The sequence below is a fragment of the Zootoca vivipara genome, chromosome 2, assembly GCF_963506605.1.
Source record: "Zootoca vivipara chromosome 2, rZooViv1.1, whole genome shotgun sequence".
NCBI lineage: Eukaryota > Metazoa > Chordata > Lepidosauria > Squamata > Lacertidae > Zootoca > Zootoca vivipara.
This window is the reverse complement of record NC_083277.1, coordinates 42,758,504-42,785,190: the sequence shown is the minus strand read 5'-3', so window position 1 is coordinate 42,785,190 and position 26,687 is coordinate 42,758,504. Positions and strand designations below refer to the sequence as shown.

The 26,687-nt window shown below is 43.2% G+C and overlaps 1 protein-coding gene across 2 annotated transcripts in view; it reads right to left on the bottom strand.

Moving 5' to 3' along the window:
- DNAH12 (dynein axonemal heavy chain 12) overlaps positions 1-23,379 on the bottom strand; it is a 95,230-nt gene extending 71,851 nt beyond the window's left edge. Inside the window, exons 1-15 of one of the 2 annotated variants that reach the window (XM_035106374.2) lie at positions 23,228-23,379; positions 20,521-20,696; positions 17,843-17,933; positions 16,596-16,622; positions 15,965-16,154; positions 14,078-14,153; positions 12,029-12,187; positions 11,025-11,220; positions 9,258-9,446; positions 7,337-7,493; positions 7,148-7,239; positions 4,908-5,086; positions 2,285-2,420; positions 1,124-1,249; positions 778-912 (exon numbers count right to left, since the gene is read on the bottom strand). In XM_035106374.2, coding sequence (XP_034962265.2) covers positions 778-912; positions 1,124-1,249; positions 2,285-2,420; positions 4,908-5,086; positions 7,148-7,239; positions 7,337-7,493; positions 9,258-9,446; positions 11,025-11,220; positions 12,029-12,187; positions 14,078-14,153; positions 15,965-16,154; positions 16,596-16,622; positions 17,843-17,933; positions 20,521-20,696 — 1,929 coding nt within the window. In that variant the 5' untranslated portion in view covers positions 23,228-23,379. Of the gene's footprint in view, positions 1-777; positions 913-1,123; positions 1,250-2,284; positions 2,421-4,907; positions 5,087-7,147; positions 7,240-7,336; positions 7,494-9,257; positions 9,447-11,024; positions 11,221-12,028; positions 12,188-14,077; positions 14,154-14,429; positions 14,435-15,964; positions 16,155-16,595; positions 16,623-17,842; positions 17,934-20,520; positions 20,697-23,227 lie in introns of those variants that run through there. The other variant, XM_060271421.1, reaches the window with a different exon arrangement.
- Between the last annotated feature and the right edge of the window lie 3,308 nt (positions 23,380-26,687).

Sequence of the window (26,687 nt, the reverse complement as noted above, 5' to 3'; positions counted from 1 at the left end):
TGCATATTGCTCTGGATGCGAACGAGGCTCTGGAACGGATCCCATTCGCATCCAGAGGTACCACTGTATTGGCTCCAATAAAGGGCTATTTTCAAGCCTAATTGTGGTATAGAGGAGTGATCTTCATGGAGATTGCAGTTCAGGGTGGGGGAGGCTGACTCTTACCTCCATAGATGCACTCTCTTGGAAGATCACTCCCCACACATTAGGCTTGAAAAAAATCACTAACACTTTTTTTCAAGTTACAGGTAGGTAGCCGTGTTGGTCTGCTGTATTAGAAGGGGTTTTTTTTTCTTTGACTTTTTTCCAAGACTAATTGCTGTTGGGGAAAGTGTGAGTGTGTGGTTATGATGAATGTTGTTTATGCAGTTGTCATGTGTGCATGGTTGCAGGGTGTATGTGTAGTGCCCACAACAGTTTTCCTGGTTTGGGCCTAAAAACCAAGCAACGAAATTCCATTATGATGTTCAACAGCTAAGTGCTAAATTTAATTAACACCATAGCACATAGACAGGGCCGGCTCTAGGTAGACCCCCGGTGGCGCGGTGCGCCAGGGTGCTGGGCCGGTAGGCGGGGTGCTGCGCGGCAAAGCCACGCGGAAACCATGCTGCACCCTGCGAGGGCGGGGGCGCCGGAGTAATCTCCGCCCCTCAGCACCAGGGTGCGCGACCTGCTCAAGACTGCCCTGCACATAAATAAAGCTTCATCATTACACACAAAGTATGTGTATTCCTTATGCAAAGTAAAAAAATCCCTTTTACACCATGTGCCACAGACCTGTTGCATGCGATCCAAATCCTGGTATTCTGTAAACTCATGCATACGACGAGTTTGCCTATCTATTTCCAGTATCAGTTTCTCACGTTTGGCCAATAAGTCACTTTCACCTTTACGTTTAGACCTTTCAATAAGCTATAAGACAGAAAAGTAGTTAGTGCCGGGCATCCATGAGGATCAAGATTTGTGACATTGAGTCACTATACTACACGATATCAGACCAACTTCAGTTGTCCTCTAATGTTGAGACAATCAGCTCTCAAGAGTACCAGTATTTCCAACTCTGCAGTCTAAGCATTGCTTTTTCACATAGTGTAGTATCTGATATAAAAATGCATATATTTACTTCATCATTTTCATCAAAGATGGGATTAATATTCTGAGGCCATAGTAGGACACTGGCATTCAGTGACAAGCCTTCTGAGTCGAAGCTAAAAACATCTAGGAGGTAGTTCATTCGCCGTTGACTTTCCTAGAAAAGTAAATAGTTAAATAGTTTATTTTTAAATTAACAGGAGCCACCATTTCTTGCAGCCTGTCTGAAACTTATCTTTCCTCCAAGCAGGCCTCATGCTAGGAGGCCCCCAAGTAGCTTATAGCCCACCAGACAGTCTGAGTTGCTCTTGGGCCCACTGCCCACCTTCTCCTCCAGAACAGCAACTAAATACATTGGGTTGGCAAACAGGTGCTGCTGTTTCCCCAGAAGAGCCCACATATTCAAAGGGGAGAGATTCAAAAGGCAAGTTGAACCCAGTGGGATAACGCAGCTTCCTAACTGGATGCAGTGAGGCAATGTAGACTTTACCCTGCTCCAGGATGGATGGGTGGGTGGGTGGGTGGATAGATAGGGGTTGTTCTCTCTTTACTGAGACAATGAAAGGGATGCTTCAGTGTTCAGTTGAGAAAGACTGGTGGGATCTCCCTTTTCTCCCTTTCTTCCCAAGAACCCAGCATAGTTGGGATTTCTGTACATACTTATGTTCTATCTCCCCACCCCAAGATGTCTTAAGGAAAGAGCCCCTCCCCTTTTAGTGCATGTAGAGCTTTCAATTGTTTGTTTTCCCTTCTCTCTTATCCCATAATATTGTGTGTGTGTGTGTGTGTGTGTGTGTGTGTGTGTGTGTGTGTGTGTGTCCCTAATGTTAAGTCCAGCAATTTGTTTTTCCTTTGCCCAGCCATCCAAAGTCACTAGGAGTTGTGGCCAGGTTGGGGAAAAGAAGCCAAAGCAAAATGGTTCAATAATTTCCTTGAGGATTATATGTACCCTGCCTTCAGGCTGGACAGGGTCTCTGTTTCTGCACCCTGAGGAGGTTTACTTGGTAAGTAAAGCTTATTGGGTTCTACTATGCTGGTGCTTACTGTACACATAGTGACAAAAGGCAGAAGGAACAGCACAAAATGAAAAGCCAGTTGAAGTTAAATGGCTTTAAATCAACATCCCACCTATCATTGTACATTTAGTTAAAAAACAAACAAAATCCAACCCTAAAAGTATATGATACCTTACCTTGATCCTTTCATATAAACTTTGGATTCCTACGGTTTTAGCCTTGTCTATATATACTATCATTTCCATCATTTCTTCTGTTGTCTCGGGAGGTTTTAATGCACGTACTTTGATGGTCTCAAATTCCTTGCATATCCTAAACAAAAAAATTATTATGTTGGTACATGCCAAAGTTTAAGAGACCTAATTTGTTTTTTTCATTGAACCATAAACATTATTATTTAACTTAGCTAATCAGGGGGGAAGTAATTGCATTTAAGGATGTGGATGTGGAAATGCAGCTTTGAAGATGGAAATCCACAACCTGTGAAAATAACTCATTTAGAAGCAATGCATCACCATTCAAAGCAGTTCATCCACCTACCACTATGGAAGGCAGCTTTGACAGAACTATTCATCTCAGTCCCAACTTGCATTTCAATGGCCATCAATGGTCAATCCCACTGACATATTTGCTTGCACATTTCTCCACCATCTTCCAAGGCACAGGGCTACCTGCCTTAGGTCAAGTAGACCTGCCTCCCTTCACAGACTCCCCAGCTATTTGCATAGTCTTTTGCACCATTTAAAACTTAGTTGTTGCTGTTTTGCTTATAGAATTTTATTTATTTACAGATTTACTTATTTTCAGCACTTGCAATGCCATCTTCCAGGAATAAGCCTTCCAAGCTGGCTCACAATATCCGAAAGCACAAATTACTATTTGTAAAATTACAGTCTAAATGCTTAGCAGCATTATAATCAGCAGCAGTTAATATAGAATCATAGAATCATAGAGTTGGAAGAGATCACAAGGGCCATCCAGTCCAACCCCCTGCCAAGCATATGACATAAAACAATTAAACATAAGCTAAATACAATACCAAGAATGCTAGTAATGTGAAAGTAAAAAGAGACGCAGTTAAATAAGAAACACTAAAATATCAATTCAAAGCAGAATCAGTAGTTTAACTGAGAACTGGCACTGTCATTCCAGCTGCTAACACTTCACTGCAGTGGCATGCTGGAAAAAAGATATGAGCCTAGCACCCAATTCTATACGGTACCAGCGGAGGCTGATCTCCTAGAACGGGAAGGGGCATTGCCCCATCCAGCAACTTCAGTATTCCTTCATTAAGTATTTCCCATCTGTCTTCTTACTTACATCTAGACCAGTTCTCCTCCGTGGTCTCATTGATGTACAGTAACTGTAGAACTCAGCAAGGAGAAGGATGGAGGCAAAACTAGAATTGGGAACCCCCAAGAAGGCTTGGAGCCCCGGGATTGGTGGTGGGATAATGATAAGTAGTCAGAGGGAGAAGAGCAAGAAGATTGGGAGGATGTGTCAGAAGCTGAAGAGGTAACAGGGTTTAGTGAGGAGGGTCTGTGGCAGGAAGAAGTTCAGAAGCAGAAGGGGAAGGGGAAGCAAGAGATGAGGGAGACTAACAGGCAGAGGTGGTGAAGAATCACAGGGATCTCCCCCTCCTGTTGTGACAAGTTCCCCCTCCCCCCTGGACTCCCAGAGCCTGGAGAGGCATGAAGCAGGAGGACCAAAGGCAGGCACACTGGTATAGTCTCAGATTGCTTGGGAAAAACCCTGGAGAGGAGGAGACCTGGGCAGGTGTAGGAAGGCAGGGACCTTTAGTCTCTGCAAGACCTACTGAAGAGAGTTGCTGTGCTCATTAGGCCTAGCACTCCTGTACAGAGTGCTTTTCTAATCAAGAGTTTAACTGAACCTACTCCGTGTGATTTACACGGGTTCACTTCTGGCAGAACTCATTGGTTCTGCCTGTCATTGGTTCTGGCTCCAACTACTGTTGACCAACCGGCCTTCTGACCCACCAGCCCCAAAGGACAACAGTCATCACAGTACTATGCAGACAGTATAAGGTAAAGGTAAAGGAACCCCTGACCATTAGTTCCAGTCGTGACTGACTCTGGGGTTGCGGCGTTCATCTTACATTACTGGCCGAGGGAGCCAGCGTACAGCTTCCAGACCTATGAAACTGCGCTCCATGTCGGGGGAGGCAGGCAAGGCGGTGGCTGGGAGAAGAGAGCTTCTCCCCCAGCCGCCTCACACACAGCCGGCATCGGACGGGGCTTCGGAGACCTTCTCCGAAGCCCCGTCGCATGCCGCTGCCAGTCCCCCAGAGCCTATAGGAATGCATTGATTAATTGACCCGTGGAACGAATTAATTTCATCTAGCGAGGCACCACTGTACACAAAGCGGAGTGGGGTGGAATTAACAATGTTATGAGAGTCCCATGGACTGCAAGAAGATCAAACCTATCCATTCTTAAGGAAATCAGCCCTGAGTGCTCACTGGAAGGACAGATCGTGAAGCTGAGGCTCCAATACTTTGGCCACCTCATGAGAAGACTCCCTGGAAAAGACCCTGATGCTGGGAAAGATTGAGGGCACTAGGAGAAGGGGACGACAGAGGACGAGATGGTTGGACAGTGTTCTCGAAGCTACAAGCATGAGTTTGACCAAACTGCAGGAGGCAGTGGAAGACAGGAGTGCCTGGCGTGCTCTGGTCCATGGGGTCACAAAGAGTCGGACATGACTAAACGACTAAACAACAACATGCATATGGCAAAAATTATTTTAGGTGAAAGATTATTAATAGCAAGATTTACTTACATTTTATTTTCAGATTTGTGATTTTCTGCTATTACGTACAATAATTTATTTGCAAAGCTCTTTGCCTTGTCGCTCAAACCTTGCTTCAAATCTTCACAGTCTAATCGCACCATAGGGAAATGAGCAATCATTGGCAAGCTCATTATTTCCTTTGCAAGACTGAAAAAGTCATCTATAAACTTCAAAAGAACATTACATTTGTTAATTTAAACTGCAGTCTTTAAAACATGTATGTTCTTGAATAGGACCACAATCCTATATACTAGGGGTGGGGAACCTCAGGCATGGAGGCCAAATGTGACCCTTGAGACCTCTCTATCCAGCTCTTAGGCCTCTGCCAAGGCAACATTTCTTACGGGCCCTACTCCACACCCTCCTTTAGTAATTTGCCTGGCTGGCATGCATCCTTGAATTGTGATTATGACACACGCTTGCCTGGATGGAGGGATTTGTGTGTGTAGGCTTCTCTATGACTGAAATGCAGTGCACCATACAAAAGTAAGAGTCACATCTGTTGCTCTATCCAACCAAGCAATCCCTGGAGGATTGCCCTCAATAAAATGATGTGGTTGTAAGGATTGCTGTGTGGGATGTGAAACTTATAGCAGTCAAGTACTGTACAACATTCCTACAGTGGACATGTATGGGAATGTTTTGTACCACTCAGGAGAAAACTTTGTGTTTCCTCCTGAGCTGGGACAGACTTCCACTGCATGTGACTCAAAGAGGGTGTGGCTTCTTCTGAACAGAGGAGCAGACATTCCTCCATGTTGTTCTGTTCTTTTTCTTCTCAATTTTGTGTTTCTGTGTGTTAGGAGAAGTGACTGCTCAGTCGCAGTCACTTGGCACTACAGTGGTAACTCGAGTTACGAATGCCTCGACTTACGAAGGTTTCGACTTACAATGTCCACTAACCCAGAAGTATTTTCGCCGTGCATGCAATCTGCACATGCGCGAAGTGCAAAACCGCGCTTTGCGCATGCGCAAAATAAACGCTTCAACTTACGAAGAGCGCCGTGAATGGATCGCCTTCGTAAGTCGAGGTATCACTGTAATTCCCTTATGGGACAGTTCATATAGATAAATAGTTATGTAACCTAAGCCTGCCTTCAGGGATCTATCTGTGAACCTGAATGAATCTGTGAGTAAACTACTTTTATATTAAGTTTAATCAGATTCTTGTGTCTATTCTTTTTAAGAGGGATTAGATCTTACCAGGAATCTTAAGTAGTAAGGCTCAGACGACCTAGCAACAAGCTAACTGCTGTGTAATTTTAAAAGGGGGATGTTTGGAACTCTGCTAGGATATGGAACTTGCTAGCGCAAGTAAAAAGGATATCATTAAATAATATATGCTCTCCTGCCTCCCTAATCATCCCCACAAGCTGCAGTCTTCTTTCTGTCCTCCTATTGTCCACTCACAAAAAATGTCTCATCTCTCTTGTTACACATAGGACAGAATGTGGAGCTTCAGAACTTCCGCTGCCTTTTAGTACAGTACAACTGAATTAGACTAGGAGAGCAGCAGACGAGGGGCGTTCCAATAGGAGCAAATACATTTGATCTATTCTTGCAGAACACAAGCTGCCAGTTGTGCTGCTGGGAGCTTGGGGCTAAAGTCCAGCCTGCTCCTCAGTAACCACCAAGAGGGGGTCAGGCTATGGGAGGCACCAACAAACAGGCCTGGCATCAGCACCTGGACCAGTATGATTATGTCAGAGTTCATGGAAGCGGGGTTGGTGCTGGTCGCCTCAGCCTTCTTTCTTCTCTTTTAAAACTACAGGCAGGAAGCAGTGGGCAGACATGTACATGATTACAGGGGCTAATTTAATTACTATTTTTCCATTTTTTTTAAATATCATTTTTGCAACAAAATTATACTTCTTCCTATGCAAATGTGTTCAGCCCTAGGGCAGCAGAAACAAACACCATTTTATTCCTACAGACATGATAATGTCATGATTTAAATGACAAAGAAAAAGAATAGGTTTTTATAAAAAAAAAATCAGGGCTGGAAAACATTGGGAGGCATTGCTCTAACATATCAGAATATATAAACAGTTGTAAAGCATGGGAAAGAATGTGGGGGAGAAGAGAAATGTCATGTGATTCACAACTGAAGTCACACACACATGGTTGTCTAAAAGGGGGTGCAGTGGGCATAGGACTGCTAAATCCAAAGACAAAACATACTACAGCTTTGCAAGCTGGATTTACCTGTAATTATATAGGAAAATTACCTCTGTATATTCATCAAAACTATGCTCCTCAGTTACAAAGTCTCTTATTCGATCATCTGCAGTACCATCTACTAGCCAGCCATATTTTTCTACTGCAAAACAACAATCACAATAAAAGTTTGTTAACTATTATTTTGCAAGGTTATTTTGAGACCACTATATTGCAAAGCTCCACTTAAAATTACTTACAATAATAATCCAAATGTGCTTTTGGCCCTTTCAAGTTTTCATTAATTGCTTCCCTCAGTAAAGAGTTTGCCCATGCTATAACATGCTCAGGAAGTTCCGTATCAATAGTTGCAACTGTGGTCCCACCAGCTAGCCAGGAATGTACTGCCTGGACATTCTGTTCAAAACACGCAAGAGTTATTTATGGCCTTTAAATTGCGATTTCATAATGATTACAAGCAATAAGAAATAAACTTTTCAATGATTCCTTAAAACACATCCAAAAGAATATCTTAAACTTTTAGAAAAGTTTTCTATCACCTTACAGTGATCAACATTAATTTAATATGCACTTAGAATTACTTGTGAGTAAACATGCTGCACATTGCTTTTTTAAATGAAATTGTTCTCTAAGCCTCCTTGCAATTTGTTTCGGATCTGACTATTCAGCCATTTTGCTTCATCTACAGATTCCGCTATCACACTTTGGGTACTTTCAAATGGAAGCTTTATAGGACAAATGGGCTGTTCAGATTCTGTTATGTGTGCTAGATTAACATGTTACATTCCACACGTTCCATTTGGATATTTGTTGCTAATCAGACATTTCGTGCCCAATGGGTGCAGCTTCACAGAATGTGTCTGGGCTCTGTTATTTTGTCCGTACCCTCAATTGCTCCTCCCACACCCTCCACTACCCTTTTCCATTCTGACATCTGTGCAGGTATTTCTGCATCTGTGTATAGGCAGATTTTCCCCTTTAAAAAAATCCTTGGAAATGCACAACAGCACAAGAATAGATATCTCTCATTAGGCAAAATGGAAGGCTGTACAGTATTCTGCGAGAAGGGAAGAATATCAGTTTCCATTTGTTTGTTTTTTAAATTTTAATACTGAGGTCTTGAACCAGAGTGATAGGTATATCAGTCTGTAGTTTGGAGTGAGATGGATGACAACGCCCCAAACAATTAGGAGTACCCCATAGGAATAGCCTTTGCCACTACCAGCACAACCACACATTCTCCCACCCACCCCACCCCACCCCCTGAATAAACCACAGCCATAATGAAATACTAATAATGAGGTCATGTACATGACCTCCATTATTATTATTTTAAGCACAATGTGTTTACAGTTTTCTCCAGAGAGAATAGTTTCTTCAAATCAGGTTGCTGAAATGTGGATGTGTTCTCAGCACATGTGGTCTGCCAGAAACAAAATGTCTTGGTCATGCTGAGATAAGCAGCAAACAGAAGTTGGGAGCGCTGACAGAGGACACCCATTAGAATGTCACCAACCCCAAAAATGCGTGAATGAGGCTCCACACCCCACAGTGATTGTGGATGTACAGTGGTACCTCAGTTTTCGAACGTCTCTGTCGATGAACATTTTGGTTTTCGAACGCCGTAAAGCCAGAAATACTCCAGTTTTCGAACACGCCTCAGAAGCCAAATATGCCATGTGGCTTCTGCTAATCTCAGGAGCTGTCTTGCAACCAATTTGTTTTGGTGAATGTCTGCGCTTCAGTTTTCGAACATTTCAGAACTCAAACGGTCTTCCGGAACACATTACGTTAGAAAACCGAGGTACCACTGTATAATAATTTTTATTAATTTGATTTTTTGCAGGAAAGCTCCATCTGCTAAAATGAATAAAAAATACAGGCTGGCATTTGATGACAATGATGTTGTGGGGACAGTAAAAAAAAAAAAAAAAGTCCAAGCATGGGCAGCAGGGATTTCACAACAAACTCCCTTCTGGGAAAACCCTTGCTCTTTGCTACGGATGGCTAATGAATACATTCAACAGTGGAGCTGGCATGTAACATTTATGATTACCTGTGTTCAATTGAAATATATAGAATATAAGGCCTGAGGTGTTATTTTAAGTTATTTAAATTCTTAAAGAATTTGTGAGATAAAGTAACAACAGATTAAACAACCTGTAGAGTCTGTGAAATCAAAAGAACTATAAACAAAATAGCATCTTCCAGATCTTGAAAGGATGGATAGAAGTCCATTTTCTCATCATCAAAAGTCAGCTCCATCTTAAACAAAGGCAGACGTCTTTGGTCTTCAAGATCAAATAGTTCCACATACGCCTCAACCGTTCTTTTCAATAATTCCTTTAGCTAAAAAATACATAAATCACAGGTAGATTTCATTGCACGTGGCCAATAAATAACCACATAAACCTAACTCCCAATCACAGCAAGTATGCAAACAAGTATTTTAGAGACATCTAAATAATTATTCTAATACACCAAGCCTTAAATCTAGTTCAGCATTAAGAATTCCAAATTATATGAAAATGCAAATTCTGAAATTTCAAGTAAAGCATGAAAATTTAGAGCAACAAACCACAGGAACCATCTGTACCACCCCTGCAGGTGCTAACAGGAGGGGACTCTCTGCTGCCACTCCTCTGGCAAGTGTGCAGCCTAAATATGTCTGCTCTGGGGCCCTCACTGTTAGAGAATTGCATTTATTAATTTAAACCATTTATAACCTGCCAATCTGCTGAAACACTCAGAGCTCAAATTAACTAAAATGCTAATTTGTTTCATGCAGAATATTCAGAACGACACCTAACATTGTATGGTTACCGTAAATATTATTTTCTCCTACTTTTAAAAAATAACATTAATCTCCAGCTGCTGGGGGACAATAAATGTTATCTATATATATATATATAAAATGTAAACTGGGTATGTTCCTTCGTCTCAAAACCGCTTGACCGATCGAGGTGAAATTTTGACACAACATCACATGCGAATGTCCGAAGCCTATAGGAAAGTTTGCTAAGACCGATGTCAAACCTGTGCCAGGTAAAACCCCCAAATCCCATGTTTCAGAACACACCACTCAGACAAAAATGCATGCTGGGAAAAGAACCAGGTTGCAAACCAGCGCCTTCTAGTGGTGGCTACACTGGTACTGCACCTATAAAACCTTCCCTGTTTACATACTAGGCTGAAGCCTTTACAGACTAGGCCGAATGGAGGTACTGACTCGCCTGGGTGGGGGATGGGGGGAGGAGGGGACGGGTTAGGTCAGGACACAGTGGGGCCAGTCACAGGGATGAGCCGAGGGGGGGGAAAGGGAGTGTGATACGTCATGGGTCGGGGTGGGGGGAGGAGGGGCGGGATACGTCATGGATCAGCCAGAGTGGGGGGAATCACACGGATGAGCCACAGCAACGCATGGCAGGGCCAGCTACTTATATACAGTGTGTGTGTGTGTGTGTGTGTGTGTGTGTGTGTGTGTATACACACACACACACACACACACACACACACACACAGCCTCAGGCCTTGGTCCAGTATACCTGAAGGAGTGTCTCCAAAAGTTTTAACAAATTTACATCCAATACAAATTCAATGTTGACTTCCCCAAAAACGCTCAACAACTTTTGTGTCTGGACTTTTAATTCTTGAAATATAGCAACCCTACTGTTCCCTTCTCCCACCTTCTTTCTGCAATAGTAGTACATACTATAGAAGTAGAGTAAAGCAGGTACAGAATTTCTGATTCACACACAAAGCTCTACTTCCTCCACAAGAGGGTTTGCATGCATTTCAACAAAGGCAGAGGGTTCTTCGTCTGTTTAACTTATCTGGGAAGTGCATGAGTTCTGAAGATGCACAGTGGGACAACAGAGGCTCTGGATAGGACACACATTTGTTACTGACATGAAAAATTAGCCTTACCTGATTAGACATAAGTGTAGACACACAATTATAGAAACTATCAATTTTGTCAGGCTTTACACCCTCCAGTGCTTCTTTTCTAGTGAAGAGATTGATAACCCTCGGGTACCATGTGTTTAATAACTTTTCTTCCGTTTTTAAGCAATTTATAGACACATCATTCTGAAGAGATTCATACTCAATTGGGCCCTTTGACCTGTATATTAAGAAGAGAAGACTGGTCTGGAAAGGGAAGCTGCATTGAAACACAACTAATTATGTTACTTATCAGAAAAAAATGTGATCAGTATACACAATGAAAATGTCATGTTAAAGAATTCAATACTGAGCCCATATCTTATATATCAAGACACTTAAGCACATTGGTTGCAAAAAAACAAAAAAACACAAGACCAAAGATAACAAATAGGACCTTCAACAAAACATTGCAGTATGACATGCTCCTATTCAGGGTTCCAGTTAGCCGGTGATACCCACTTCCATTCCATTCTCCATTTCCTTTCAGTTTTCTGTCGGTCTCTCAACAGTCAGCATTTTGTGCCTGCTGAGCATGGTCAGTACTCATAGGGCTGTTTTTGGTTTCCCTCCCACTTAGGTTTTCTTTTACTAAATATTTTTGTACTTCTGAAAACCTTGGAGTTTCCCCCAAGACTGTCAGTACCTCACTCTTTTGCATGAGGGCTGCCCCTTTGACTATATAAGGATCCAGAGAGAGAATGAGTTTGCCATTAATATGTAGGAAAATAATAGTTGTAGGATATCATAAGTGCAGCAATGTTTCATTTTGGCTGCCTTACATGACTAGCATGTAAAGATATTAGGCTGCAACCTTAAACTCACTTACTAGGAGTAAATATAATTAAATTCAATAGGAGTTGTGGTCTTATTATGACACATTAAATAGAATTTTTACCTAAAATAAACTGCAGTTTAATGCTACGTGGACCTAATTAGAATTACACGTACACATCATATTTAGATTAATGCAACAACATCAATTTTACCTGAAATTTGACACATCTACTACAAGTAACTTTGAAAAGGTTTTATAACCAATATCCAGTAAAATTCTTAGAGTTGGGTGCAGAATATGTAGATTTGCAAATATCTGTTTTCTTGCTTGTAGAAAGCTTTTATGCCAGGGTCTGGAGAAGTCTAATCCTCTGAGAAAGGAAGAAATGAATAAAATTAAGATATTAAACAGAAGCCCATGCAACAAAGCTTAATTAGAAATAGAAGCAGATCATACATAATTTTTGCCTATAAAATCGCCAATGTATGAAGATGCCTTGGTATCTGAACTCACTTTTCAGGTAACGGGTTCATCATATACCTCACCCAAGGAGCCAGAATCTAAGTTGCACCATTTCACCAACTGCTTAAGATCCTTCAATATTCAGAAAGTTTCTAGCTAAGAGGACAGAGTGCACACTTCTAACATAAGAACAGAAGGAGAGGCTGCTTGAGTAGGCCAGTGGCCCTTGTGGCCCAGCAACAGAGGTCAACCAGATGCTTATGAGATGTCCACAAGCAAGATCTGAGTGCAACTCTTTGGCCGACTGTGCTGCGGAGAGCAGCCACAGCCAGCTTTTTGTGCATTGCTGCCTGCATGGGCATGGCACACAGCCAATGCCAAGCCAGGTGGCAAGGCACTTCCCCTCCAACAGGGCCTCTGATTGGCCCATTTAGTTTTGACTTTCTGACAGGGAATCCAGCTCGGTAGCTGGCTGGGGAATTCCCTTAACGGCTGGCAAGCACATGGGCTTCTGCCGCTGTTGATGGTGGATGGAGCGAAGGTCCACAACTACCACCCACCTGGGAAGGGTGAGCGGCCATTCTCTCCTCCCTATGGTTTCCAGTAACTGGTATTCAGAAGCATTTGTGATTTCAAAAGTTGAGATTCCAATAATCTCAATCATTTAATTCAAATGCTATAAATAAGGGGAAAGTGGGGGGGGGGGTTACAACTATTGCAGCACATTAAATGTTTAAGATCATTTAAAGAAAGTGCTGTTTCCCAATAAAAAATAAACCGTTTCCAGTTTTAAAAAAAGAGGCTTCAGTTTGTGGTTATCCATCACAATGGAGTACCGGTACTCAAATCCAAGCCACAGCATTGCTCATTTAAATATCTGCCAAGTCAAAGCAGAGGCAACCTTTCCTTAGCTTTTACTGCATAAGACCCATTTAAAGGGATGGGAGTATTGCAACATAATGTTCTTGCACATGCTGCATTCGTTTCAGAAGACACATGAAAAAGTATGCTCTCTTTGGTGATGTTATAGGCTTCAGCCATAATTTAGTTCTTGCACATGGCATCCACAAATTTAATCACAAAAGATGTGATTAAAGCTGCAGCCAGTGTATTCCCTCCTCTGTTTGTTGCCAAGGGTCACACCCTCACAACCCCCACACCTCCTGCTGTAACTAATTTCATGTTCACGGTCTTAATCCATTTTAAAGGTACAGCTACCATCTCCATACAAGGACATGGCAACTCAATTTTCAAGAGATTATATTCTCAACCCCTAGCCTCATATTCCAGCGATCTTTTTGCTGCTCCAACTGCATATGCTCACTCAAATGGAATAATGATGTGGAATGTCTATGAAATTATGTTTGAAAAATCTGCCCTTTGTTTTCAAGTGACCATAATTTGTCATTATGTCTGAACTGGGACAAACTGTAGTTAATTTTAAATATGGCTGAAACCATGGTTTACAATCATAGATCGTTCAGATCAATCATAGTTAAAACTAATTGCAATTCCCAATTTGGACATAATGACAAACTTGGCTAGCAAAAAACATTTTAAAAATGTTTCCAATCTCTTCCTTATATTTGCACTAAAGCAGGGGAAGCAAGAGTAGGCCCATGTCTCTAACACAAAACTAAGACTTAGTATTACATGTCTAAACCAGCTCATAGTGAATTACCACCTCAATATTAGCCACCAGCAAACTACAGGTGTGAGTAGGGTGCCTTGTACTGGATATACATTCAAATGGTAGGTTGATTAGACCCTAAAGCATTCATTAATTTAATTTACTCACACAGGTTCAACCGGCAAAGGTTCCTCTTTCTCATATTCAAGCAATTTTACGTTTGGCTTGACAAGAACACTTCGCACTGTAACATATGTATAAATTGTAACATTTATACAAGTGAAGGGAGTAACAATATTATAAATTAGGAAACATTACTTTAAAGAATGCTACCTCGTTTTTCTTTTTATTTCCTACTAACCAACAGGACTGTTACATTTTTTTAAGTGTTCTCTCAGGTACTACTGGAAAACAGCTTATACATTTTATATTTGCACATTTGCTAAGTAAACAGAGATCTGGGTGCAGTGTGGAGACTATAAAATCCCAAGTTCAAATCTTGCCTTAACTATGAACTCACTTGTATCCTGTTCCCAACAGGGGTCATCCAAATACCCCTGGAAAACCCACAAGCAGGTAAACCACCATCTCTTAGCCTCAGTCCCCACTATCATCCCCACCCCATAGGGATGATAATAATGGCAGTGGTGTAGTACAGGTAACTCGCACCTTAGAATCACTAAATCATAGAATTGTACAGTTGGAAGGGACCACAAGGGTCATCTAGTCCAACCCCCTCCGATACAGGAATCTTTTGCCCCATGTGAGGCTCAAACCCATGGATCTGAGATGAAGAGTCTCATGCTCTACCAACTGAGCTATCTTACGCCTATTGTACTTACGTGATCACAGCTTTGCGCAGGTAGGAGGGGTGGGGAATAAATAAATGGAGAGTGGAAGAAACCCACTCTCCATTTATTTATACCCACCCCCACCCATGCAGAGCTGCGATCACAGGCTTACCCAGCTTTGGGAAGCGGTGTGTGAGTGCTGCGGGATGCTGCCAGAGCACTAATTCTTCCTTGCTAAAGCTGGGTAAGCCAGGCAGCAGGCTTTGGGAAGGAAGTGTGAGGGCTCTGGCAGTGTCCTAGAGTTCTCATGGCTTCTCCCCAAAGCCTGGCACCCTGCTTACCAGGATTGGTGAATTGAGTGGGGAGAGGGCTCTAGAACACTGCCAGAACCCTCATACTTCCTTCCCAAAGCCAGGTAAGTGTTTACATGTGGATCCCCAGAACCAAACACTTGCTTAAGGTGCAAGTTACCTGCATTTAGAATGCTGGACTATGAACTTCCCTGGTTGGCCATGGACTCATTGTTTCTCAGACTAAAATACTTCTCAGGATCATTGTAAAATGGGAATGAGAACTACCGGTATGTGCACTGCCTTGGGGTCATTGAAGGAAAGGCAGGATATAAATGTAAATAAATAAATGACTAGAGTTGTTGACAGCACTACAGTGGCACCTCCGGTTGCGGACAGGATCCGTTCCAGAGCTCCGGTCGGATACTGAGGTTTCTGCAACTGGAGGGACTGCTTCTGAGCATGCATGTGTGGCGGCAGACCACTTCTGTGCATGTGCGCGACGCAGTAGAGCGCTTCTGCGCATGCGCGCATGGTGAAACACTTCTGGGTTTGCCGCTTTCGCAACCCAAGGTTTACGTTACCCGACGGTAATGTAAGCAGAAGTGCTACTGTACTGAGGTGCTATGTATGTGATGTGCTATGCAAATACCAACAATTATGAAGAACAAAAAAGAGAGCATGCTTTGAAGAAAATTAGAATGCAGAAAACGCGATAAAGACAAAAATCAATGTAGTTTTTGGTACCTCTTTTGTCAAGATTTTATGTAGCTGAAAACTATTATTGTTTGATTTACATTACTGCTCCTCTAAAATAAAATACCAGCTATAAAATATGCTTCATGCTCTGCAAAAGCATTTGTAGGTATATATAGGGAAAATAACTTGCTAAGGGGTGTTTTGCAGTATCGACATAAACATAAGGTGGAATATAACTTGCATAGACATGAGACAATATTGCTAGTGGAACTCACCCATGTATCTCTTCATGCTCATTTCATAATCATTTGTTACCTCAGCTAAGAGCTCTTCCACCAATTTCATTTTGCCCTTGCCTTCCATGAGATTATCAGGTACCAAAGTGAGCATGGACTGTAACCACTCTTGCTGAATAGGCACCACTGGATTACTTTCAACACAGTTCTTCAAAAAGAGATAGTTGTTCTGAAATGACACCATGATCATAAACACAATCTGGTTGACAAGGCCAGGTCAGTTATTAAGAAAATTAGGCAACTTACTTTCGGTTAAATGCAAAAAAAAAATGTATTAGCAAAAAAGTAAAAAAGTAAATGTTGCTGGACTATATAATCTATAACACCTAGAATACAAAACAGCATAGATTATATTGGTTTACCTCAGCACACAGTGGATGAGTAATGAATACCAGGGAGGGGAAAAGCAGCTCACTTGTTCACATGGTCCCAGTAAACCAGAGTTTGGCTTACTGTGACCTTCAAACCAGGCCTATGTTACTTCTCCATATAGAGATCAGCAAATAGATATTGGGCATATTTAAATAATTGCTAATTTCTTATGTACACCCTCTTTAGAAAGTGTTTTACCATCAGAATCTTGCAACAAGTTAAAAACAACAACACTTACTCTTATTTGTTTCTGCTCACTGTTCATCTGTGGGGAAAATGCAACAAAAATATATTATATAAATTAAGAAATGATCACAAAATAGAACAATAAATCATTTGGCGTCCAGTGACGGTAGGCATGTTTTTACTGATAACTGCTGGGGGAGGTTATTTCATTCAGCACCATGCTACTGAGCACTTCTTGACTTGTTAGTAGATGCAATACACGTAAGGGCTGCTGATGTCAATAGGGGCTGAGAATCATCAGCATCTCCAAGCTTCTCTGGTGCTGACTGAAACACCATTTGCCTCCGATACAACCTATTGATGGCTATGCATGAGTTTTCAAAAGCTAATGTGATTCTTGAAACACATATGCCCATGAACACTTTTGATAATTAAAATATTCATAATGACCAAAGCATATGCATGGGTTTTTCTAGGATTTTGCTTTATATAAACTTTTGTACCAATTCAAGGCACAACTTCCTACTAAGCTTAGGGTAAAATAAACCAAGATCCTTTATGTGGAAGTAATGGGAAGCCAAGGCTCTCCAGTTTCATTATCCTGCTTGTGCTGGGGGGGGGGGCTAAGCAAAATGGGAGCAACCAGGTAACATGCATTAAAAAAGGTAAAGGTAAAGGGACCCCTGACCATTAGGTCCAGTCGTGACCGACTCTGGGGTTGCGTGCTCATCTCGCTTTATTGGCCGAGGGAGCCGGCGTATAGCTTCCAGGTCATGTGGCCAGCATGACAAAGCCGCTTCTGGCACATGGAAACGCCATTTACCTTCCCACTGTAGCGCTTCCTATTTATCTACCGTACTTGTATTTTGATGTGCTTTCGAACTGCTAGGTTGGCAGGAGCTGGGACCAAGCAACGGGAGCTCACCCCGTCACAGGGATTCGAACCGCCGACCTTCTGATCAGCAAGCCCTAGGCTCAGTGGTTTAACCCACAGCGCCACCTGGGTCCGTAACATGCATTAGCATGCTGCTAACTCACAGTAAATCATTATAAACCAGAAAATCTGGCTGGTTATTATGTGGGAAAACAGCTTTTAGAACCAACTCGTTGGCAAGGTTCTTAATGCAGGCCTGCAATAGGGATTTTCCAAGACAAAGGAAGGGACAAGGCTGGGTTATGTTCAAAAGGACAGTAAGTCATTAATGCACTGTGCCTGCCCACCACACATATCGTGTTGCAATAATCTAACAACAGCAACAACAGAACACAAAGAAATTATTCAATAAATGAGAAACGTACAGTTAAAGGCAACTGTGGAATAGGAGCCGGGGCTTCTCTTTTAAGAAATTCATCTGTGGCGTCTTCATACTCTATTTTGGCCTGTTTAATTCTGAAGTAAAATTTTCAGTTAAATCTGAAAACTGTAAACAATGATTTGAAGAGAAATACAAGATACAACAAAAGAAATGGTCCCTTAGTCTTTTGTCTGTTCCCTTCCACAATTATTCCCTCAGCATATAGGCACTCAGCAATAATCAAACTAAATTATGTAAAGGTGGGCCAGGTTAGATAGTAATTCATTATGTTATCCATATTTTCTCAGTGTATCTTTGTAGAACTTACTTTCAGGTCAGATCCTAATCCAATAAAATTAATGATTTACTGGTATACAACAGTCAGACAACAGAAGGCAATAGCCCAGTATTCTAAATTCCCTGGTGTACCTCTGATGTCTGTTTACTACACTAAATTGAAATGTTTGCAACATATACTTAGTGTAGTAAATTGCAACAAATGTTTAGTGTAGTAAATTGCAACAATTTACTACACTAAATTGAAATGTTTGCAACATACATTTGACAGTAACAAACTGTATGTGTTACAGGTAGGTAGCAGTGTTGCTCTGACGTAGTCAATAAATAAATAAATAAATAAATCCTTCCAGTAGCACCTTAGAGACCAACTAAGTTTGTCATAGGTATGAGCTTTCGTGTGCATGCACACTTCTTCAGATACCTGAAGAATATCAGGTACCTGAAGAAGTGTTGTATCTTTCTTCAGGTATTCTTTCTTCAGGTATTCTTCAGGTATCTGAAGAAGTGTGCATGCACACAAAAGCTCATACCTATGACAAACTTAGTTGGTCTCTAAGGTGCTACTGGAATGATTTTTTTATTTTTGTTTTGAAAATGTATGTGTATTGATGTACATAATTTGGGTAGTGAGCCTGCTATAGAAGTATTGTTACGGTATATGTATCCATCTTCCCCAGGACCAAGAAAATTTTTCTTTACTGGAGTAGAATCTGAAATTACACAATGCTGATTGGCTAAATCTTGTGTCCCATAGTGTAGTAGGCCACTAATTTAAACTGCTCTATTACTATATTATTATTAAAAGATATAACCTGTTATATCTGCAGTGGGCTGCACTGAGTAACTCCTCCCCTCGATGTCCATGTATACAGCACAAACTTTTGCATGAAAGGGGTCTTCACACTTACAACTCTATGTGCTAAGGTCATCTCAGACTAATCTGATCTCATTTTTTGACAGAGTCACAAGCCTGGTAGATGAAGGGAACACTGTGGATGTAGCATATGTTGATTTCAGCAAGGCCTTTGACAAGGTGGCTAATTAAACAACCTATGGCCTTTTAAACTGGGAGGGGGGTATTTTTGTGTTTTTATACTGTCTGTAAATGGCCCTGTGATCCTTGGGTGAAGGGTGGTATACTTACTTACTAAATAACAAACAAACAAATCACCAGAATAAGAAATATCACACTACAAAGTAGTAAAATGATACTTGTTTTCCCTGAGGTTTGGGGGAGGTGTGCATTCCTGAAGGACACTCCATAAAGCTGGCACCACTACGACAAATGCCACACTTCTATTGTATAGCAACTGCACTTCAGTTATTGGCAGCACATGAAGAAGGCACTCAGATGTTGAACCAAATGCATGGGGAATGCATGCATGGGGAAGGTGCTACAAATATGCTCAATTGGCTTGAAGGCAATACCAAGCTGTAACACTCCAGTTTACACATCTGCCATCATCTCTCAATCCACTCTAGTACCTGAGCAAAAAACAAAAAAACTCCAAGAGCTGCTGGTTAATTTTCAGTTTTGGAAGAGACAGCTACCAAGTAACTCCCCAGTCACTGATTTCAAAATATCAAATTAAGAAGCTTTACTGAGGATGGAGAAATAAGGAATGAGGGGGAAGCCAATGCAATTCTGGGCTGCATCAATAGGAGTATAGCATCTCAAGGGAAGTAATAGTACCACTGTATTCTCCTCTGGTCAGACCTCACCTGAAGTACTGTGTCCAGTTCTGGGCACCACAGTTCAAGAAGGATACTGACAAGCTGGAACGTGTCCAGAGGAGGGCAACCAAAATGGTCAAAGGCCTGGAAACGATGCCTTATGAGAAACGGCTTAGGGAGCTGGGCATGTTTAGCCTGGAGAAGAGAAGGTTAAGGGGTGATATAATAGCCATGTTCAAATATATTAAAGGATGCCATATAGAGGAGGAAGAAAGGTTGTTTTCTACTGCTCCAGAGAAGCGGACACGGAGCAATGGATTCAAACTACAAGAAAGAAGATTCCACCTAAACATTAGGAAGAACTTCCTGACAGTAAGAGCTGTTCAACAGAGGAATTTGCTGCCAAGGAGTGTGGTGGAGTCTCCTTCTTTGGAGGTCTTTAAGCAGAGGCTTGACAGCCATCTGTCAGGAATGCTTTGATGGTGTTTCCTGCTTGGCAGGGGGTTGGACTGGATGGCCCTTGTGGTCTCTTCCAACTCTATGATTCTATCATCTCTCTGCAGATGCTCATACTGTATAATCTGATGCTGGGGGAGGGTCTGCTTGTCACTGGAGGTGTGAGTTTGGGGGTACTCAGTATGGCCCTGTTTATGTCTTAGACTGACAATACCACATATAATACATAGGAAAAAGAGACAGGAATATTACATGATCTGATTAAGCATCTTCTGTTGTTCCTTGACTCTTCGGTATCGCATTAGTTTTTTTTGTTTTTCTGTCAAACCCTGGGATGTGGAGGGCAAAGCTATAGGTGGCAGCTGAACATTCCATGCATCGTCATCGTCGGTGTCAGGGGAGCGTGAAGATTTTCCTGGCGCTGACATCTAAAATAGCAAGGAGATAATGTTCATTTGATTAAACTGCACTTGCATTGAGCCTCCAATGATGATGATGGCTCTAAGAGCACCTACAGTTTATGTACCTGTTCCTCTGCACCTCTGGAATGCAACTGTATCCAGAACTGCCAACATCCCCAACTCCTTGACCCTGGAACTACCTACCCAAAGGACCCTCTCTTTTCTGGATTCCATTTTAATTTATCCAGCCCCCACTCCCCACCCCACATCCAAGCACTCATCCAAGAGCTGTGAAAACTTACCTGATTCAATGGGTACAGAGATACAGGGCTGAGTATCATCAATATACTGTTGACATTTCGGAGTTCTCTAATGACCACTTCCGATGGCTTCATAGAAATGTTAAACAGCATTGGAGACAAAATAGAACCCCATGGTACTCCACAGCCCAAAGGGGTCAAGTAGGCACCACCAAATGTCACTTTGTGTTACTTTGTGTACTCTACTACAGAGTACAGCACTCTTGTGTCACAGCTCCCTACTCACAGATACCATGGCTGATAGTATAAAAGACAGCTGAGAGATTGAGGGGAACCAACAGGAACACTCTCCCTGTCTCTTTCCCAATAAAGATCATCCATCAGAGCAACCAAGGCTGATTCTTCTCCCAAACCAGGCCTGAACCCAGAATGGAATTGAGCTACATAAACTGTTTCCTGGAGTACCTGGAGACAGTGGTGTAGCTAGCCGCTCAAGTGCCTGGGATGGTGCACAAGTCCTGCGCCCTGAGGTGGGGCAAGCTGGGACAGGATGCGCTACTCGGAGCTTCCAAGGAGTCTGTCCTCCCCCTCCCCCTCAGCTGTAGGGTGGCTGAGGGGGAGGTGGCAGGCAAACACAAGCCCCACACTGCCATTTCGAGCAGAGCAGAACCTGCAGGCACCCAAGCCACCATGTCACTCCCAGGAGAGTTGCGTGGTTCGGGTGCACTGCAGGCCCCGCAGTAAGTGCCGCCCCCCATGGTGTGGGGCCCAGTGCCCTCCATCCCTCTGCCCCCCCCCAGCTATGCCTCTGCCTTGCCTGGAGATGGACTGCTACCACCCGCTTGACCACTTTTCCTAAGAAGGGGATATTTGCAATCAGGCAGTTATTGTTGCAAACGTCCAGGTCTAATCTGGGTTTTTAAAGCAGTGGTTGCACCACTGCCTCCTTCAGACTGGCAGGCACCACCCTCTCCCTGCAGCAATGCATTCATCACACATCAGACCCATTCAGCCAGCCCCTTTTGGCTAGATCACACAAGTCAGATAGGAAAAGGGTCGAGAGAGCACATGATACTCCACACCACTGTGTGTCTTGTCCACATGCTCAGGATCCAAAAGCTGAAACTGATCCTATAAAAGTGGAACAGGCATTCTTATATTTACTCTAGAGTCCATCTCAGCACAGAGGTAAGCAATTTTATCCTCAAAGTGCCTTGCAAACTTGTGTGCAAGTGATCCAGACTGCCATTGACTGGGGCTAATGACAAGAGCCCTTCCCTTTTCAGAACTGTTCTGTTAGATGGCAGCATGATTTTCTGTTCAACAGTGCTTACTCCCAGGTAAGCATGCATAATATTGCATTTGCATTTAGGAGTGAAATCTTGTGCCAACTGATGTAATAAGAGGGAGCAGAGCTTGATGTGGATAGAACTGTCCTTTCCTAATGGTTTGTTTGCAAGCCCAATCTTATATGTATTTATTTATTTGGAAGTAAATTCCTCTGTATTCACTGTGGCTTACTCTGAAGTAAGCATGCACAGGTTTGCAGGTTTAGTGGCACTTAACTTCCAAGCAGAAAACATGCATAGGATTGGGTAGTATCTTGTAGCTCACTGAAGGCCACAGGTTCAACCCCTGGTATATTTATGTGGGGTTTGGAAAGAATCACACCTGCAATTCTGGAGAACAAGTCACTTTTAAGCAGCGCTAAGCTTGCCAGATAGACCAATGTTAGTCCAGTCACTTTTCAAGAGGCTGTGAAGACAGAAGAGCAGCTGCTATGGAGGGTGAGGTGGAGAAAGCAAAAGAGCCCCTGTCTAGCCCTGTAGTAACTGTCTTGGCTTTAAGGGGGCGGCAAGGGAGAGATCCATCTGCACTGGGATTTTGTTCCAGAACCTTTTCTCAATCAGTGCCATGGCACATGCTGAATAGTTAGCACCTGCACCACCTTGTGAGCAGTGTTTTCCTCTCCCACAGCAATGTGTGGGGTTGCTGGAGGCCAAGGAATGTTGCTTTTAAGCAGCTCATCTCGTTTGATAAAAACCCAGGAGGATGTTTTATAAGAGGAGGTTCTTGTTTTGTTTTGTTCTGTTCTTGTTTTTATTATGGTATGTGTTTTGAGATTTTATCTTGTCTTTTTATGCTTTTTATGTGAATTGCCCTGAGATGGACAGATGAAGGGCAATATGCAAATGTAAAACAAAACAAAACAAAACAGCATGTCCTTGCTGGCGGTGCCAACGCTCCCCGCCCCCTGGCCGGCTGACTTCCTGCCTCGCTCGCCTCCCGGCTGCTTACCTTTCTCAGCGCTGGAGCCCCACAAGAAGGGCGAAAGTTTGGCGGGCGGCGGAGGGTCTGCTGCCCCTTTTGGGGGGGGGGAGACAGGAACGGGCTTGAGCTGCGGCGACGCCGAGCTCCACACACGCGGCTTCGCGGTTCGTCGCCGGCGGCAGCAGCAGCAGCGCGTTGTCAACAACGCCTGGGTTGCTATGGCGACGGGAGGCCGGCCATTTCCCCCAGGCTCCTTCGCGAGCGGACGCTGGAATCCGGCTCTGAATGATGGAGCCCGCAGGGCGCAGCAAGGGAAGGCGCCCGGCAGAGGGAGCCGGAGGCTGAGCGGAGCCGGAGGCTGAGCGGAGCCGGAGAAAGGGAGGCTTCTGGGGAAGAAATGCAGATCTGCTGGAAGACGACGTGGCTTGCTGAAGTGAGTTGCTGACGCTCCCTTTATTTTGTTCACAATCATAATCACAATTATAATAAAAGAGGTGGCTGGGCTCTTTGGCCCCGAAACCAATCCTTAGACTGCCCAAGTGCCTGCATTACTTCAGTGTGTGTAGGAAATGCACCGTACACGAGCTCAGAGGTAGACTTGGGTATAGCTTCACAGCGCAGTCTTCATAGGAACATAGCAAGGTGTCTTATACCGTGGGCAGCGGCCACGCAGGGTTTCAGCCTTTCCCAAACCCTACCGGCAGATGCCAGGGTTTGAACCCAGGACTTTATGCGTGCAAAGTGTGTGCTTTGCCACTGAACTGAACTACAGTTCTGTTATGTACTGAGCTGAATCCTAGAACAATAGGATTCAGAATCAGCAGGAGCTACCCAATCCAACTCCAGGTGGAAGTGAATCCGCAACCTGATTGGCCTGCTGGAGCAGCCAATCAGGCGGCTGGCAGAAGTGAATCTGCTACCTGATTGGCCTGTAGGAGCAGCCAATCAGGCTGCAGGCAGAAGTCAATCCACAATATAATTGGCCCACAGGTGTAGCCCTGAAGTAGCCAATCACGCAAGGCCCATTGTGTAAATAATGTATATAAGCAGATGGTTTTGGGAAAAGAGCCATTCGTCTTCTCTTCTTCTCCTTGATGAATATGAGCTGAATAAAGAGCATGAAATTCACTCTCGACTCTGAGTATATTTCACTGGCGACGAAGGCGACATGCAAAACTGGAGGTTCGCTGCAATCTGTTCGAATGAACTGCTAGGCCTGCATCCAGACTTTGCAGTAGAATCATACATGTCTCCTCAAATGTAGGAGCCAGGATTGCAATATGATTGCAACCCCAATCACTTCCAAGCTGGATTACTTTAATGCACTTAGATGGTGCTGTCCTTGAAGACAATCTACAGCTTTAACCACTTCAAAATTGTGTGGCTGGAGTTTTTTCTGGGCATAGCAGGAAATATATTGTGCTGTTTATGAATCAGCTTAATTCATTTCCAGTTTGTTTTCAAGCTAAACCCAAGGTACTGTCTCAAGCTAGTGTTGAATCAGTGAAGAACTGCTTCCCCCAACCTCACATGAAACTGCTCATGACTTTTGCTCAGTTTCTGATACCCTTCTTGTTCCCGTCAACAGAGATGTACCGTAGTGGGTAAGAATGAAAGAGAAGGAGGCCTTTTCAACAGCATTCTAAAACAGATTAGAGAGGCCCCTTATGCTTTTGTCTATTATTTTATTTCATTGCTTGTTGGCTTCCAATAGGGATCGGGTAGGAGACTGCGGGGAGACTTTAATGCTCAGCTATTTGGCTTTTGGTCCAATCCAACAGAGGCGGCCAGAATGGTAGCCATATTAACCGGAAGCAAAAAGAAGAGTATTATGGCACCATAAAGACTTAACACATTCGTGAGGGCATAAACTTTCATGGACTGATTTACTTCTATCAGTATGAATTGCTATCTTGAGTCATGAATGGTTGTGGGGAGGGAAATTGTATGCCGATTCATACTACAGGGGCCACTTCATTCTATTGTTGTTCATATCTGCTAAAATCACTTTTGTTTAGGTAAGTCTACCAAGAAAATGGTTGATTTTATCTATATTTTGATAATTTTATTATGTCTCTTCTGATTTTATAAGTATTTTAAAATTAAAATTTTATATAAAACTTTTGGGTTTTTTGATTGAGCATTACATTACATCTGGTTAAATAAATAAAAATAAATAAACAGTGGGGTGAGCAGTATTGTAGTTAAGCGGGGCGGAGAGGGTGGTCTGCACTGGGCAGCAGTTTCCAGAGGGTGGCCCAACCGTGGGCCTGCAGGTGCCCCAGCTGCCGCCTCCTGCTCAGCCATGGCCACCCTCCAGCGGACCAAGCGCTGCCGGAAAAAGCAGCGCAGGGCACAGTGCTGGGAGAACACCCGGGAGGGATGCCCCGCCCCTGTGGGCGGTGCAGGCGCTCAAGGGTCACATGCGAGCCCTGGGAGCCCGAGCACTGGGGGTGAGAGGAAATAAAGTGCAGAAAAGTACGGTCAGTGCTAATTACATAATTAATAGTTGGTAGAGCATGGGACTCTTAATCTCAGGGTTGTGGTTCAAGCCTCACGTTGGGTAAGAGATTCCTGCATTGCAAGGGGTTGGACTGGATGACCCTGGTGGTTCCTTCCAAATCTACAATTCTATTATTCTAACTCACGAAACAGTTGTTGATAACACAGACATCCAAGCATTTGTAAGTCACATTAACAGGCAAAAACTATTTCTCAATTTAATCCACTGAAACTCTTTATGTATTGCAATGTAAAGTTGTAATGTAATGAAAAGTCGTCGTCGTCCCCCCCCCCAAAGGTAGCCATTCTAAGGCCCCTTAACAGTGTTATGGGAAGTTGAAATGTTCCCCCATTCGCTCTGGTTCAGATGTTCAGGTTGTGTCATTCCTTAGGTAGCCAAAATGGCACAACCCATGCACAAAAGGGGAGTATCAGCAGGCTTGAGAGAAGCCTGAACGCTGCACACGGCTACATTTGGCTGTACATCCGACCTGCATATACTAGTAGAGAACTACCACCACACACAAAGCGGTAAGTCTTAGCAGGACTGGAGGCGGGAGCCCCAAGAATTGTAACAGAACAAAAAAGAGAGAAAAATCCCTTAAATGGGAGGACACACACACACACACACCCCACAAAAAAGGGCATGCTCAGCTAGCATGGAGCGTCGGCTGATAAAAAACGGCTGCAGCGTTCTGTTGCAAGTCCAACCTTTGTTCACTATAATTGCGAAATACGTAAAATGAGATTTGGGAAATAACGATCAAGCACTTCCGGCTTGTTCCACTCCAACTCCGCAACCCCCAAACCCTCCGCATAAGATTTATTGATAGATTCACAGGTTACCAACTTCCGGGTTCATCTCACTCCACGCTCCCGGTTCCCCCCACCCCCTTTTAAGGGAGGCGTAGACACCATTTCCCAGCAGGCCCCGCGTTTCCTGCTCCGGCCCTCCTCGCCTCTCGCCCCGGCTTTTCCCATCGTC